This window comes from Talpa occidentalis, unplaced genomic scaffold (assembly GCF_014898055.3).
Source record: "Talpa occidentalis isolate TD23 unplaced genomic scaffold, MPIMG_talOcc4v2.1 talOcc4.9, whole genome shotgun sequence".
Lineage (NCBI taxonomy): Eukaryota > Metazoa > Chordata > Mammalia > Eulipotyphla > Talpidae > Talpa > Talpa occidentalis.
In genome coordinates this window covers 22,129,109-22,144,108 of record NW_023605305.1, presented here as the reverse complement: position 1 = coordinate 22,144,108, position 15,000 = coordinate 22,129,109, and the positions used below count along the sequence as shown (strand labels likewise).

At 53.0% G+C, this 15,000-nt stretch overlaps 1 protein-coding gene across 1 annotated transcript in view; it reads left to right on the top strand.

Annotated features, from left to right (window-relative positions):
* Positions 1–15,000, top strand: part of GRIK3 (glutamate ionotropic receptor kainate type subunit 3) — a 188,968-nt gene that overhangs the window by 145,683 nt on the left and 28,285 nt on the right. The window contains exons 8-10 of the mRNA XM_054691641.1: positions 513–620; positions 3,857–3,970; positions 10,629–10,832. Of these exons, the coding sequence (XP_054547616.1) occupies positions 513–620; positions 3,857–3,970; positions 10,629–10,832 (426 nt within the window). The remainder of the gene's footprint in view (positions 1–512; positions 621–3,856; positions 3,971–10,628; positions 10,833–15,000) is intronic.

The following is a 15,000-nucleotide window of genomic DNA, read 5'->3' as shown; positions in this document are numbered from 1 at the left end:
CCGGTCACACAGCGACGGCTGGGCCCAGCACCCTGACCCAGAGTCCTGAGCCAGTGGATGCAGGGGACTGGGGCGGGGGGGTGGGGGGACCTCTCTCTCCCCCAGCTGTCTGGGGGTGACCCCGAGTGTCCAGGTTCACAACCAGGGCTGGCGATGTCCCTTAGCTTTTTTCCCCCAGCTCTGTCCACCGCCTCCTTGCCCTTTCTGGGGATCTGACATGGGCTCCCCCTTCTTAGGACTTCGAGGCGGGGGGTTCATTTGAGCGCATCCGAGATCGATGTTGTACACGAGAAGGTGCAAATGTAAAGCTGGCTAAAGAGCATAATAGAATTTATGGAAATCGCTGGCTCGCACCACAGCCCGAGCAATGATGGAGGTGATTATTAATTAATCATGGTCTTGGGGGAACAGTATCAGTGCAAGGAGTAATTAAAATGAAGCATTGTACAGTTGTACCGAATGATGATTTATGAGCCCGAGGAATTGCCGCTCTGCCCTCTCCCCTCCGGCAGGCTCAATGGGAAGGATTAACTGGACGGATTGTTTTCAACAAAACCAGTGGCTTACGGACGGATTTCGATCTGGACATCATCAGCCTGAAGGAGGATGGCCTAGAGAAGGTGCGTGGGCTCAGGAGAGGGATGTCAGGAGTGGCACAGGGGCTCCGATACCCCCCAGCACAGAGCCCAGGCAGAGGCCCAGAAAGAGGGGGCCAGGCCCAACCCACCTGCCTGGAGAGGGTCTGGCATCACCTGGAATGGCCTGTGCTTCAAAGGCCAGGTCAAATTGGAGGGTGCAGAACCCAGGGTCCTGGCCACAGCAGACCCCAGACCATCACCCTGTGAGCCGTTATAGGTGCTTAGCCTGGGAAGAGAAATGGAAGGCTCATAGGGCAAACAGCTGTCTCTAAATCCCTTCAAGGAACACAGACATGTCCTTGATAAGAGGAAGTTTCTAATGGCAAGGCGATGCCTGCTGAGGAGTAGTGAGCTCCCTGTCACTGGGAGCATTTAAGCAGAGATTAAGCAGTGAATGCTTGTCTGGGAGACTAGAGGGGAATCTTACCCTTGAAGCAGATGGATGCTGATTCTAGAAGCACTGGATTTCTAAAGCTTTTCTAGTTCCAGGGAGTTTGGATGAGGACTGCAGGCCCACCTGGAGCTGTGCTCTCTCTCCCATCTGGCTATCAGAGGAAATGTTTGTAGGGGCAGATTCTGACCCTGGGAACCATCAGCATATTCTGTCAGAGCCAGGCTGCCAGGCTGAGAAGGGGGAATTTAACATTAGCCCCAATTCTCAGAGTCCCCTGGGAGCTTGGGCCAGGGACTCGGACATACCCTCTCCCATAGCGGACTGGCCCTGGGAACCACAAGGACACCTCGCCAACCTTGAGAGCGGGGTGTGCAAAGTGCCTGGAGCAGAGACCAGGAAGCGGAGGGGCCACCTCTGATGCCTGTGGGCTTTCAGGAGGCCTTGACCACTCTCCTTTCCTCCCCTACCAGCTGGCTCAGGCCTCTTTCTTGGATTATTTTCACATCCTGACCTGGCTTTTCACCTGTACTACTGAGTCCTCTGGCCATTTCAGCACCCACACGATGAAGCCTCCCAGGCACAGCTCTGCTCTGGTCTGAAACTGCCCGGTCTCCCTGGTGCCCTCGTTAAATCCACCCATCACAGGGCCCTTCTGCCTCTCCCAAACCTGCTCTCCAGGCCTAGCTTCCGCTGCCCCTCCCCCAGACAACCCCATTGTCTACACATCCTCCCTCCAGGCCCTGCATAATCACCCTGGCAGCAAGAATGACCTGTCTCCTTGGCTCACGCTTTCAGGCACAGATCTGGCTGTGCCTGGGTTGCACCTTGTGGTCAGGGTCACTCCATTCATTCCTAAATTTCCCAAGGACCTAAGGAACCCCTGTGCTGGGGAGGTGTGACCAGGGAACCCACACCATTTCTCTGTAACTCTTTCATGCCTTGTAGAGCCTCTGTCCCTTAAAGACCAGGGCTGTGACTTCTGCTCTGAGACCCTGGGGGCCAGTGGGTCCACCTATACAAACCATAAGCATTCTCATTAGGTGGTCTTCCCTCTTCTGTTTAAACTCCAGCAGTGCTGGGGAGGCCCCTTCCTCCTCTGGCAGTACTACTGCAAACTGCTGTCTACTCTTCCTCTCTTGGTGATCTATCTCTGTCGATCACCTAAAATCTAAGGCTGGTGATCAGACGGCAGACCTGATACCACTTCCCATGCCCGTGCCCATGGCAGACATTAGTAACTGATCATCAGTGCGCTCTTCCCATCTGAGCCCACCCACAGCATCCTTCTCCCAACAGCCCTCCCTGAAACTGGCAAATTGACCATAACTAATACTCAAAAATTGCTATACCCAGACAAGGCTGACCTGCAGAGGCACCCACCAGAATTTCCTGGTCACAGCCACCTGGATTGTGGGCAGAGCGTCCACTAGCTGGACCCTCCTCAATCCTAACTTCTCACATCTCATAGCACCTGGTGTCTGTTGGGGCATACAGTTGGAGCTCAATAGATGCTTTCTGGTGAGAGTTCCTGCTATTCACTGGGCCACTGGACAGATGTCTGTTGAGGCCTCCTGCACCCAGGGGAGCTGTTAGGGGCCCTTGTGCCAAACCTACTTCTGAACTCAGCCCCTTCTCAGAGAGAAGAGCCCCTTTGATGCTATCTGCTTGTCTCCCCTCGACTTGGGGGGACAGGAGGGTCTGCATAGACAGAGGTCCTGCCTAGAGAGGATGATGAGCCCCCAAACATGGCCACACTGCGTCTTGTATCATCACTTCTGTTTGCTAAGCCGGGTCATAGCTGATCCAGCCAGCTCCAGCCAGTGGCTTTGGGAGGATTAAGGCAGAATTACCCAAGCATAATTACATGTCTCTCTGCTATCTGATTTGCACAGCTCTTTTAATGGGATGTTTGCATTTGATCTCTCTGTTTAATTGATTAAATTTCCTGAGTAGCCCCAACTGGGCCAAGGACAGAGTAGATAGGCTGAAACCTTCCTTGAGGGCAAGAAGCTGTGATGGGGCAGAGATGGATCCAAAGAACCTTCAAGAGGTCCAGGACATTAGAGTAATTACCTCCCTTCAGCCTTGGACCTGATATCAATATAGGGCACTATGGGGAGCGACAGAAAGTCACCTTGGCCAGGTATCTGCCAACTTTAGAAGTAAAACCACAAAGCAACCTGCCATCAAACCCAATGGCATCCAAGACCTGTGGTGAGGGGTGTCCACTCTTTGTTCTATCAAGCCCCACCCCGAACAACTACCCAGACCAGCCTCCTGCCCAGCCTGCTGGGCTCCTCGCCCATCCCACAGATGTTTAGTGAACATCTCCCTTGCTCCAGCTCTGTCCTGGCCTTTGGAAGGCATGAGGCCCCAGAAGCTAGCCCTGGGGCTAAGACCCAATGAGGAAGCAATTAGGTGCCCAGGGTCTTCCCCAGAAGGTGGGCAGCCCACTAGGCTCAGAGTGACTCTTGGGAGTACAGGACCTGGCTATGACCCAGAACCCCTGGTTCCTGGCATCTGCACTACCCCAAGCTGGTTTCTTCTGAGCAACCTGAGCTGTCTACCCTCTCCCTCTGCAGTTCCCCTTCAGCAGTGATGGGTTTGCCAGCAAGGGGAGGTGGCAGATCAGATTCGAACACTTAGGGGGTCTCCTCTATGAAGGAGGGAGGCGGCAGGGCTATCAGGAAGGTGAGTTCAACACCTGCTAGCAGCGAAGGGGATGATCTGAATAGTGGGAATGAGATGATGACCTTGCTGGTGCAGGGGAAGGATGGAGAGGCTGGGACTCGCCCCTCTAATCTCTGTCTGTCTATCCACCCAGGTCGGGGTGTGGAGTCCTGCCGAGGGACTCAACATCACGGAAGTTGCCAAAGGCCGGGGCCCTAATGTCACCGACTCCCTGACAAACAGGTCACTCATTGTCACCACAGTGCTGGTAAGAGTTGGCAGGAGGGCATGAGGGGTAGGGAGGGGGGCCTTAGAGCTGAGAAACCCCTCCATAGTTACACTTCCCGGCTGCTGGGAGCCTGGAAGATGGTGGAGAGGAGGTGCAGGAGGATGGAAACATTAAGGATTGCTTGGAAGCCCTCAGAGAGCATTTGGAACACAGCATCTCTGCCCATGGCCATGGGCTAAAGGCCCCAGGGGGCAACTGAGCAGCCATTTCCCAAAGGCAGAGGGTTTAGTCCTCCTGCCTGCCTGAGACCTGGTGGCCAGTGCTTCTCAGAGACCTGCATTATTGCCTCTCACCCCACCTACTCCCTGAGCCCCTCCCTGATGCCTGAGCAGGAACCATGAGTGGTGGAAAGGAGATAAAACTGTCTCTGTACCAGGAATTGGGGTCCACCTCTCCCATCTCAGTTCCCAGGGAAAAGGCTGCACAGTCACCCTGGCTGTGGCCACACCCCACAGCTCTCCTCCCCAAGAGCGCTTGGCCATGCTCCCACCCTTCACTCCTCAGGGCTGTTCTTCTGACCATTCAACTCAAAGAGTGGCCCTTGGGTCATGCAGCCGCCCTTGGCGCTCTGGGTGGGGAGGACAGACCCAGGCCACTGGCCCCCCGGGACTGACCAGCACGGTGGCCATTCTACATGCCGGTCCCTCGCAGAAGACCTGTGGATGTCCGGAGGCTTGGCACACTCCCTCAGAGACACAGCACTGCTCTTGGGGACCCAGGCCGGGCCATGTGGTGGGGAGGCAGCCGGCCAGTCCAGCAGATTCTGACCAAAGACTCTTTGAGGACAATTCATGTGCTGATCAGCTTCTCCTTACAATAGAGCCAGTATGTTTGGTCCCCAAAGGGGGTGCCGCCTTGTTGGGGTATTGTGGTAGAGAGAGCCTGCCAGGGGACGGAATCTGGGAACTGGGCTGGAGGGGTCACCCAGCCCTGCACGGTACTCGGATAGCTTTGTCCACCTGCCTCCTATCGGAGCAGTTTAGCCAGACCCCACTGGGGAGTGGGGGCCTCCCTCTGGGGAGATTCACCAGGTACATGCTGGATGGCGGGGTGGCAGGCACCTCGGGGCAGGAAGGAAATAACAGTGAATCCCACTCACCTGGAGCCCCAGTGAGCGCAGACGCCAGGGCACCATCAGCTTCTGGGGAGCGACTGTGGCCTTTAATCATAACCACATCATGGGTGATTATCGGGGTGCTCGTAGTGGGCAGGGTGTGAAAACATACATTTGTAGAGGTTTAAACCTATAACCCCCAAAGCCAATATAATGATGTAAACCTACTTGACTTCAATGAACATAATGTTAAGAAAAAAGTGTTGGGTGTTGGAGATCGAAGGTGGTCTGGGCCCTCTGCTGATGGAGCCAGGGTTAGAGGCTGGAGCCTGCACAGCACTTTTGGGGTGCGCCTTCCACTGGTATCTTCCCCCAAAGTACACAGCTTGTCTTTTGTTAGTGATCGACTTTTTGTTAACTAAAATAATCTAGAAGATTAAACAGCAACAAAAAGAGCAAAGAAATTAGCGTGAAAACTGATGAGCAATTAAAGGAATATGGATGTGGATAAAAATAGAAATGATGAAAGGCGAGTGGAAAGAGAACAAAATAAAAAGGTTAAAAGTAAAATAAAGAGAAAAAAGAAAATAAGGAATGAGATAAAAACGAAAGCTATCAGGAAAGACAAAAAATTAAAATAAATAATTAACAGCCCTGGCTAGACAAGGTGAAAAAAAGTAAAAACCAAAATGTCAAAAAGCAAAAGGATAAAAGGGTGACAAAGTAAAATATAAAAGGGTAAAAATAAAATAGTAAAAAGGTGGTAAAAGATTAAAAGCAGTGCTGCATAAAATGTGAGATATAAATAAAACACTTCACATACAAGATTTAAAAAAGGTAAAACTAGTATGCTTTCCGAGACTAGGTGGAGATGATTAAATGGGCTGAGATGATTCAGCTACAAAACAATAGTCCAAGAGTGAGAGGCCAGCGAAAGACAATTTACCAAAAGGATGCAAAATACACACACCTGAAGGGTGACGCTCCATCAAGTCGGCAGCATCCTTATTTCAAGGGCGTAAGGCCCTCTGCAAAGACACTGGGGACTTTCCTACAACCGCAGAGACAGAGTCCAGCAGACATCCCATGCTGTTCCCGAAACTTCCCGGGAGACGCTCACAACTTTTTTTTTTTTTTTGAAAGATTTATTTATTCATGCATACAAGAATCGGGGCACAGACCAGATGCACAGGAGGGTGAGAGGATTCACCAGAGACGGAGTGGGGAACAGGACAGGCAGACTAGACTGACTGAAATACACTGCTGAGGGGAGCAGCAGGTGAGATAGGAGAGGTCTGCCACATCACGCCATGTGGGACCCTCGCCAGCAGGCCGGGATCGAACTTGCCCTGCAGAGGCTGAGGACAGCTTCACAGCGCTGCGCTCAACCGCCTGCGCTACCAGGAGAGGCCCCACAACTTCTTGCAAAGGTCCTGGTTGCTGCCCTTCGTTGCTCACTGCAGGTCTCGCTCCCAGCATCCTGCTACTTCTCAGGCTCCCTGAGCTCGGAAGGAGCAAAGCCCTTCTGGGCCCAGCAGCTCTGGGACATGCAGTGTGACAGGGCACAGGGGTGAAGCTGAGTGATGGTTGAAAGGACAAATCTTTGGGTTTGAGCCCTGACTTTTCTTTCATTGCTTACTTGTATGATCCTGAAGAATGGCTTAGCCCCTCTGCCTCAGTTTCCTCATCTGAAAATAAAGGGCATAATAGTTCTTTCTACTTCATTGAGTTGAGAGGATGAATGATTTAATAACTATAAATGGCAGAGTGCATGCTGTTAAGTAATAGCTGCTATTATCATTATCATTATCATTATTGATTACAAACCCAGTGCCCAGTGAGCTCAGGTTTAATATAGTAGTCAGAGTGAGAGTCCTGGAGAAAGTCTCTGCTTCTGACCACAAACAGAATGTTGAACTCCGCAGAAGCCTGCCCCCTGCCTGTGGTCACAGAGGTCATCTCCCACACAGGGCACGTTATCAATTTTGAACTTGCCTGTGGGTGCCCGCCAGGCCCGGTGGATGTGCCCTGATTCACCACAGACCCCGCCGCTCCCTAGGGCTCACAGCTGGTTGCTCTTATATAGGTGTTTTCTCACTGGCCCCCAAAAGCCTGAGGGCTGTGACCTCCTGAGCCCCTTAGCTCTTGTCTCCTACTGATACCTAAAACTCCAGATCTCAGCCACTGCCTCATCCCCTGCCCTGCCGTGGTCTGAGCTCCTGGCCCTGACAACATGACAATTCCCTGCCCCTAAGCCCCATACCTCAACCTCTGGCACAGCTGCTGGCCACTTGAGGCAGATGCCCGCTGACCATCTCAACTGACCATGTGTAGTTTCAGATCCTCACGTGGTCTGCGGGTCCTGAGGCTCAGCCCTCTCCATTCCCACTGCCCAGAGGTCATGAAGGGTTGGGTCTACTTCTGGGCAGTGAGAGATGCCCAGGCTTTCCTGCAGGCTGGGAAAGGAAGGATGACCCTGGCAATTGCTGGTGGGGACAGTCGATGACACAGCCCTGACACTGGGCTCTAAGAAAGTCCGCGTAGAGCTGAAATGTCCTCGGACACTCCTGAGAGACCCCCACTCCGTGAATGGACTGGTGTGGGGCTACCTGAAAACCTGGAACTGATCCACATGCCCCAAGGGGTGCCCCTTAAAGTCAGTATGGTCTGCTAGAGGCCTGGGGTGCTCTCAGGTTGGGGTTCTTGAAGACAGTGCACCAGTTGTGGGGAGTGGTCCAACCTGGCCCAGGCCTATGGCTCGGGCTGAAAACCCAGCCCCAGTCCCATGCTTGGCAGCCTGTAAGTAGGGTCAGCACCTCCTGCTGAGAGCACTGGTCCCTGTCTGTCTGGAAGTGCGTTGTCAGGGCAACAGAACTTTGAGTGACAGGCAGGTACCAAGGCAGGAGTGCAGGAATATCCAATGCTTTGCCCTAGAGAACAGGGCCCGGACTCAAACCCCTCATGATAGGGGATCCTCCTCCTCATTCTGTTCCCCAGAATCTGGATGTGGCAGAGGCATCAGCTGTGTGCGGGTGACCCCCCCAACCCAGCTCCTCTCCTCTCCTCTCCTATCTTGAACTCTAGGGTTGAGTGCTTAAGGGTGCCTTACGCTGGGCAGAAAGATGGGCAGAGCCCCGAACCTACCCCCTCTGGCCCCTCAGATCTGCAGGCGGCCTTCCTGCTGCTAAAGCCAGAAGCGCAGCCACAGGCATCTGGAAGCCTGCCCTCCCCGCCCCTCTACACCCCTCCCCGCCTGGCCCAGCCTCTGATCAGGTTCCGCTCTTCCACAAGCTCATGAAAAATTCATCCACCCAAACCTCAGCTCACACAACGAGAAAGCACACCGGCTCGCTCCTGGGGGCCCTGCTTTTGAAGGTTCAGCATTCTTTTGGCTGCTGAAGTGAGCGGCAGCGCTGGCTTGTGTGTGGGTACATGTGGGTGTGGGGCCAGCTTAGCACAGGTGTCTGGACACGCACCGGTGGGTGTTTTTGTGCTGTGCACACATCGTGACCCACATAGACTCAGCCACCAGGCAGGGCCCATGGCACCCAGCAGTGGACACAGAAAACCTAAGGCCCAGACATGGGCTGGGACAGCCACCCTGCTAGCCAGCTGCAGGGATTCGGGACACCGGGCCTCTGGCATGCTTCTGACAAGCAGAGGCCAAGGCCGTGGGTCCCGGGCACTCAGCCTCGGTGTCAGAGCAGACCTGGGCTGGCAGAATATCCAGGGATGTGCCAGGGGTACTGGACATACTTGAGGCCATGCTTTGTGACCACCTGAGTCAGGCAGGGCCTGCAGAGCACACCTATGAGATGGTCAACCCTGGGTTTACCCCAAACCCACAAGGCCCCTTCTTCCAAATCCGCAGGTCTTCTGCCGGGAGAAGCTTAGCGTTAGGCCTGGCTTTCATGTGGGTATAAGTGATCGAGAGAAACTCATCTAAGAGCCCTGGCAATGAAAAGTCGGGAAAGGTTATATTTCTGGACCCCTGTTTTCTGTGACTTGTTGAAGAGAAATATTACCCCTGCTCCTGTGGCCGTTCTCCCAGAGCAATAGGAGAGCGTGAAGTTATGAAATTGAGGGCACCTTCACTGAGCAATCGATTAGCAGCCGAGAGAGCTTGTGAATTGGCTGTCTGGACATTTCCAGTAATAAATTGTGAAATAGTCCATGAATAAGTAGTTGGCGGAGTTCAGAATTACCCCCTAGGAAATGTTGCAGGTCTAGAGACACATTACTAAGCCGAGCACCATTTTAATGCTCTGGGCTTTGGCTGTTAAATATGTATGCCATCCGCAAAGCACTTCCCGAAATTAATGGCATTTTACAGCTGCTCCGAAGGCAGCGTATTTATATGGAGATGTATAGATTCTGGGGCAGTGGTGGCTTCACAAATGAAGTGCTAATTTTAGAGGATAGGGCCAGGGAGGGGCATGGAGAGAGGGTCAGGAAGTGATCTAGCTCGGGGACCTTTCTCGAAATGGTTTTCCGCTGCCAGCGATGATTTTTCACCTTTGATGACATTGGGTGAGGTCTCTAGGCTGGGGAAGATCACTGCAGAAACAGGACGCCTGGCGCACAGAAAGAGATAATGATGTTAATGATGGTGGTGGTGGTGATGACGATGATGATGATGATGATGATGATGGTAATGGTAGCTTATGTTTGCTGGGCACTATTCTAAGTGCTTTTCGTAGATTGTTTTAATTCTCATAACAGCCCTGTCAGGTAGGTTCTGTTATTATCCCCATTTTACAGAGAGTGGTAGTTTTGCTCAGGAACCTGCTTGTGGTTGGCAGCCCTCTGGGGAAGATGGAACCTCATCTACAGGTCTTCCCTTAGCAACAGGTGCAGTCGTGCAGTTTGCTCGCTGCACGCGCCTCCGACCGAAAGGATGGTTGGGACTGAAGCCCCACTCAGGACCTGCTCACCCGGCCCGGTGCCTCCGCATTCCCAGAGAAGAATTTGCACAAAGGAGGCATACATGCTAACAACGTCCCCTTTGCTCCAGCCAGCCCAGCACTCCCCGGCCCTTGGTCTGTCTTCTCCAACTTCATGAGCTGCTTCCTGGTTGGAGGCAGGCGAGAGGCACTGGGACTTGGCGTGGAGTCTAAACCAAAGGACCCAGCTTTCCCCAGTGAGAGCAAGAAGTGGTTGTCTCAGAATCCGTGGGGAGGCAGGAACCTGTTGGGGAGACAGACACCCCCTACCTCTTTCTCTGAAGCATCCCAAAGGACTGTCGAAAATCTAGAGTAAATCGCTTGTGGGCTGGGACAGGATCTTGAGGTGGCGTTACTGGGGACCCAGGGTCAGAGGATCGAGCCTCTGGTGCAGCAGGAGCTTGGCAAGAGACTGCCAGTGGCTCTCTGCACCCCAGGACCCCCTCGAGGGTCTCTGCTCCCCTAGCCCTAGGGTCCTACAGTGTCAAAGTTGAGAGAATGATGAAACGCCACCGTAATCAAGTGCCCTCCCTTCTCATGAGTATGTGGACATGTGGCCCAGCTGCATCTGCTGGAGCACCAGCCTGCCTGCCTTCACCCACTCAGCCTGAGCCAGCCCCTGTCTCCTCTGCCCCTGCAGGAGGAGCCCTTCGTCATGTTCCGCAAGTCCGACAGGACCCTGTTCGGGAACGACAGGTTCGAGGGCTACTGCATTGACCTGCTCAAGGAACTGTCCCACATCCTGGGCTTCTCCTACGAGATCCGGCTGGTGGAGGATGGCAAATACGGGGCCCAGGACGACAAGGGCCAGTGGAACGGCATGATCAAGGAGCTCATCGACCACGTGAGTGGGGCGGGAGCACCAGGGGACCGGCCCGAGACCTGTGTGCTTGGCAGGGTGAGGCATCCTGATAGCCCCGGGCCAGGAGATGGTGGGGCTAGCTCCTGGGAGGAAGATATCTCCTTGGACCTGCCTTACCCATGCTCCCCAACTCCCAGATGCCCCCTCCGCGCAAGCACATAGGCACTGGCCTGTCTGACTCAGACTTCCCCACAGGCATCTTCCATGAGTCCCCTCTGGAGGATTTCCTCAGCTCCTGCTGAGCTACCAAAGGATGGCCAGGGGAGGCACCAATGAAAACATCGCCAAATTCTGGGGCCCGGGCTAGGTCTGTCACTGCCTTGAAGATCTAGCCCTTTGGATCCAGTGAGGAGGCAGGTGGTCCAGGGAGCTAGGGACTGGGAGAACGGGGTGGGCGAGGCACACAGGGATGGAAAGCGCCTCTCCTTGGCTGGAGGCAGAACCATACTCTGCCTGAGATGGGGAGAGGCCCCTGGGGAGCAAGGAGCCAAAACAAGCAGATGGAGCTTTGGGGAGGTGGAGCAGCTAGAGGGGGGTGTGGGGTTTGTAGGACACTGGGAGAAAGACAGAGAAAAACCAGTCTAGGCCACCACAGCATGGGCACCAGGACGCCCTGGGTTCCTCACTCACTGGCTATGTCGTTCGGGACTTCTCACTGTTCCTCATCTGTCAAGTGAGGAGAGCGTTAATTCCTCCTTCCTCTTAGGAGGGTCCTGAGACTGGAAAGTAGAGGGACGTACTAGGTATAGGGCCTGGCCCACAGCAAGCCCTAGTGCAGAGGCAACTTTGTGAGATGGGTAAGCACACAGATACCAGCAGCTAGGGGAGGCTGCAGGCCCAGCAGGCCTGGGGTCAAGTCCTGGCTTTTCCACCTCATAGACATGCAACCAGGTAAATTCATCCACCTCCCAGAGCCTCCACCCCTTCACTTCTAAAGTAGGACTAATTAGCAATTTATAATACTGGTTATTGTGGGACTTCAGTGAGGACCCCTTGGCATGTGACAAATATTACCTGCCTTCCGGCTCAGGGCCCTCAACTTCTGGAAGCTATTTCTATCAAAGGCAGAGACCTGATGGACACAAGACCTCCTATATTTCTCTGTCACATATCCTGGCCACCGATTTTACTGTCAGGGTAGCTGAGGCAGAACAAGGTGATGGGGCTGGGCTTCAAGGTGGTGGAGTCTTTGGAGGCTCTCTGCTTTCTAAGCCCCCTTTCTTGACCTCCACAAGGAGCCAGGGAGGAGGTGGGCTCGTGCAGTAGGCCTTTGCAGCCTGAAAGCTGCCAGTCAACCATATTATTACTGCCCGGCCTCCCTGGGTGGGGGCAGGCAGCCTCGGAGTCTTCTGCTAGTCCTCCTGCTCACCTCGGCTTTGGAGGTTGGGAGGGCAAAGGAGGCTGGAACTCAGAGCAAAGGCTTAAGCAGAGCCTTACCAGTGCAGGGGCTTCCGAGGCCCCAGGAAATTGGGCTCTCATGCAAGGCTGGCCAGAGAGGCTAATAATGCAGAGCATAAACTGGGGCTGAGATTGATCCCCACGCAGCCCCGTTCCAGCTGTGTGCTCCTGGACAAGTTTCTTATCCAATCTATGCCCTATTTTCTTATCTGTAAAATGGGAATGATAATAATAGAACCTACCCCATAAGACTATTGTGAGGACTAAGTTTACACAAGTGCGTGAAATACATATTGTTCACTGTATCAGTATTCGCTGATAATATTTTTATTTTTTCATTAGTGGTTACTCCTTCAAGGCTGGGAAGGGGCTTCAGGAAGTTCCATTAACTCCCTGAGCTCCAATTTCCTAACTCGACAGGAAAAATAATAGCGCCTGCCCCGCCTCCTTCCCGGCTTGTAGTGAGACTCAGAGGAGACAACTGGCGGAAAGCAGCCCTTAGATTGTAGAAGTCAGTGTAAATGGAAGGGAGTGGTGTTGTCACCTGTATTAGTAATAACTGTAATTATTATGGAAATTAGCTAGCAGGCCCCAGAGACATCTCCCTCTTATCTGTTCCCCCTGCTTTATGAGTGGGGCTCTGGAATGTGGGCTCCCCATGAGTTCTGAGGCCGGGAGCTGGGCTGGGGAGGAGGAGAGGATCCCATGGAGAGCAGGTCCACATGCAGGAGTGAGCAGGGCCGATGCCAATCTCACCACGCCCAGGGGCTCCAGCGACTTGAGAGCTTTGAAGAGCCCTTTGCAAGCAGGTGTTTTCAGAACAGCCCAGCAGCAGCCAGACCCACCTAAGCTGACCCTCAGCTAAAGAGAAGAGGAGCCTCATGCATGGCCTCCATGCATCCCAGGATCCATCAATGCTATGGCCTTAACGGGCCATGCAGGGGACCTTGTTAAACCCAATTCCCTGCAATTGATGAACCTATTAATCCTAGCTTGGTGCCATTTTTAATAACATCATAACCATTTATTAGTGTCGTCGGATAATTAGTCTTCTCACTAGCTCATAGAAAGCTTGGTAAAGGCTTGGCAATATTATTACTTCCTTATTAAGGGCCTGAACGTAGATGTAAAAGTGATGAATGCCTGCCTTTGCAAATATCTGCCCCCGGAGGTCCATTTGGAGGCCCTGGGTGGGGCCTCTGGCCAGCAGCACTTAAAAGTCCTCTGGACACTGCTCACCTCTGTCCCATGCTACATAGCCTTCAGGGAGCCGGGGTTATGGAGGAAGATGGGACAGCTGGAGGTGCTTGCTCCGCCTGCTGATACTCCCACCTCCCCCAAGTCACCCCTAACCGTGGGAGCAACTAGCGTGATTAGACAGGACAGTGATTTCTCCATCCATCACCCCATTCCTAATAGTCACTGCCTTCACTTTTACTGCCTGCTTTCTCTCATTTCCCCCTCTCTCCAAAGTCTTCTCACATCCATGCCTTAAATTACTCCCATGGGTTCTAGGCATCTCTGAAGGTATGAGTGGAGGTAACTGGTTAGCAGAGTAGGGACTCCAAAGAAGGGCGTGGCCCAGGGAGAGGAGCGGTGTCTGCAGTGAAGCAGCCTTCAGCTCAGGAAGTGGTGTGCGCACCACAGGTGCTGCACACTGACCCTCGGGAATCGCTAGCACTTCAGTCCCGAGAGGTGTGCATTGTCAAGGATGGTACCTGGGGCCTTACAAGGAACACTGTGTTTTGTTAAACTTGGGTAATCACCTACTGACACCATCTGTGACTTGCTTTGCCCTCTTGAGCTCAGCCAGCAGGCTCTGAGACTTGCTCCCTGGCCATCTCCCCTAAAACAGCAATGTCCCCTTCTCTGAGTCTCCATGGCTCTACTGAAACCCTGCTAAGACCACTCACTGTGCTGGGGTGGGCCACAAAATCATGAAAAGAGACTGGCTCAGGCTCTGCTCTCATGGGTTTATGGGCCAGTGGGGGCAGAAGCCAGGGGAATCATCCAGCACCTCTAAAATCCAACTGACCAGTGTCAGAAGCAGAAATACCTGGTGCTACGAGAGTCATCACCAGGGAGATTTCTTCTGAAAACTCATTCATAGATGAATGAATCTGTTGGACAAGTCAGAGGTTTGGTTTATTCAAGGACATGACTCCTATAAATCTGAGAGTAAAGACCTTGGACCTTCTCTGAGCCTCAGTTTCCCTCCATAAAAAAATACAAGGTTGGAATAGATAATCTCAAAGTTCTCCTGTCCAGTTCTGACAGCCTATGATTTTATGAATCATCCTCAAAGAAAGCTTGCACAAGTAGGAAGAACCTGCCAAGATTGGACCTTTCATTCTGAGTAATGAACTGAAACAGCAAAGGCTTGACATCTGTTCCACCCTTTCAAGGGAAGTTGGAGAAAACCATGCCTTTTTCAGGGTAATTGTAGCCAAGTGTGAAAAGTAGTATCCCTGCCTAAACCAAAATTGAAGTGGAGAATTTTCAGCCTTCCTACAGCCTAAAGGAGAACACACAACAAAATTCTTCATAAAGAAGGTCAGGTTGGCCAGCAGTCTTGCTGTTGTAGGCATAGGATGCAGATGCCCGCCTCTCAACCCTGTTATAACAGAGAGTACGGAGAGTGGGGGAAGCTCTGAAGGCTCTGAGAATCTGGGCTTGGAACGAGAGCTGTATCCTGTGCCAGCCTCCTCACCGGTCCTGGAACACTTATGATGGAGCAAGCACTGGCTACCAA